Below are 1,618 nucleotides of genomic sequence, written 5' to 3' on the forward strand. Positions count from 1 at the left end.
GCGATTCACCCCTCCACATGTCTTTTCTCATCTTTGCTGGCACTCGGGCAATGATCCCGCAGGGCCGGGAGTGGGGACCATCCCGCTTGCCACCCTTGCGCCCTGGTCCTGGTGCAGAGTGAGCACTCAGTGAGTACCTGCAGAATAAATGAATGTGACCCGTTTTTACCCCGCACATCCCAAGTCAGCACTGCTGTGGACCATACATCAAAACCCCAGTGCATTTCTCGCCGCTTCTAACATTATCTAGAATTCTGACATCATTATAGGAGTATGGATTGGAATCAGAAATTACCTTTTTATAGCATTTTGGGGCTAGAAGTGGATTAGGTATTACTCTTACGATGTGCTTGTTTCACTGATGAGGCACTGAAGCCTAGAGACCATTCTGAGACCCTCCAGGCCCCTCCTGGTGTGGGAGACCACCCAGCCTTGGCAGCCAGTGCGCCTGGCCTGGCCTGCTTTGCCTTGGCTGGGTTACTTCCCTGCTCTGGGCCTCGGTCTGTCTCTGAGGTTAAGGGAGAGATTAAACTCTGGTTCTGGAAGGGTGATGAGCTGATCAGAACCCGTATCTCAGGAGGGACAACTAAATACCTCTTGGGTGGATGAGCACACAAAGCTCTGGTTAACCAACCAATGGAACTATAATATGCAAATGAATGGATTGTGGCTTTGCCTCCTGATTGGCTGAAGGGGCCCTGATGTCACAATATGTGGGTTTCTCCACTTCAAATGATCCTGTGTCTTGTCTCCAGCGTCCCCCTCCCCACCCCACCTCCCAAAACTTCACTGACTTGGCAGGTCTCTTAGCTCCCTCTCTTTGTCCAAACGGGAAGACTATGGAACCACTCTATCAGGCTGGGTCCATTCTCATGAAGGTGAATACTTTACAAGGGAAGAAGATGGTGGAGAGCGGCCTCCAGTCTGGGGACTTTTCCCTCCCCCAGTCGTGGCCCTCCGGCCTCCTGCCGTCAGCTGACTTGGAGGTCCTGCAGCAGAAGGTGGCTGCGGTACAGCGGGAGCTGGAGGACTTTAAGAACGAGGCCTTGAAGGCCATCCATTACCTGGAAGACGCCTTCTGTGAGATGAACGGGACCCTGGCGCAGCAGGAGGAACAGGCGGCCCGCGTGAAGCAGCGACTGAGGGAGGAGGAGGACCGGGGCATCGTGCGAAACAAGGTCCTCACCTTCCTGCTGCCCCGCGAGAAGCAGCTCCGGGAGCACTGCCAGCGGCTGGAGGGCATGCTGTTGGGCAGGAGCCGCGAGGCGCTGGGCCTCCCCAAGAAGATCCAGGCAGACTGAGGCCTCCCCAAGCAGGAGCTGTGCTTCCAGCCGAGGAGCAAGTAGAAGATTTTTTAAACGGAAGGACAAACCCTAAGTCCTTATCCACTGGCTCCCCTTCCCCCATTTTTGTTGCTTTCCTTCTACCTAAATAATACCTTGCTGAGAGGCCAAAGGACCCCGGTATGTTCTTTCAGTGGAGCTCCATTTGTCCCGCATCGTCGGAGAAGGAGGCGCCCCAATATAGGTCCTTTAGACGCCTGCGGTTTCCACCTTCTAACTGTTGTCCTGTTTGCAATGGTAATATTGCTCCGATGTATAACATGTTTGTTTTTAAT

At 53.8% G+C, this 1,618-nt stretch overlaps 1 protein-coding gene across 1 annotated transcript; it reads left to right on the top strand.

Annotated features, from left to right (window-relative positions):
- Positions 1-839: 839 nt before the first annotated feature.
- Positions 840-1,301, top strand: CCDC182 (coiled-coil domain containing 182). The gene has a single exon (XM_005872531.1). The coding sequence runs from the start codon at positions 840-842 to the stop codon at positions 1,299-1,301; it is 462 nt and encodes a 153-aa protein (XP_005872593.1).
- Positions 1,302-1,618: the final 317 nt, after the last annotated feature.

This window comes from Myotis brandtii, unplaced genomic scaffold (genome assembly GCF_000412655.1).
Source record: "Myotis brandtii unplaced genomic scaffold, ASM41265v1 scaffold383, whole genome shotgun sequence".
NCBI classification, from domain to species: domain Eukaryota; kingdom Metazoa; phylum Chordata; class Mammalia; order Chiroptera; family Vespertilionidae; genus Myotis; species Myotis brandtii.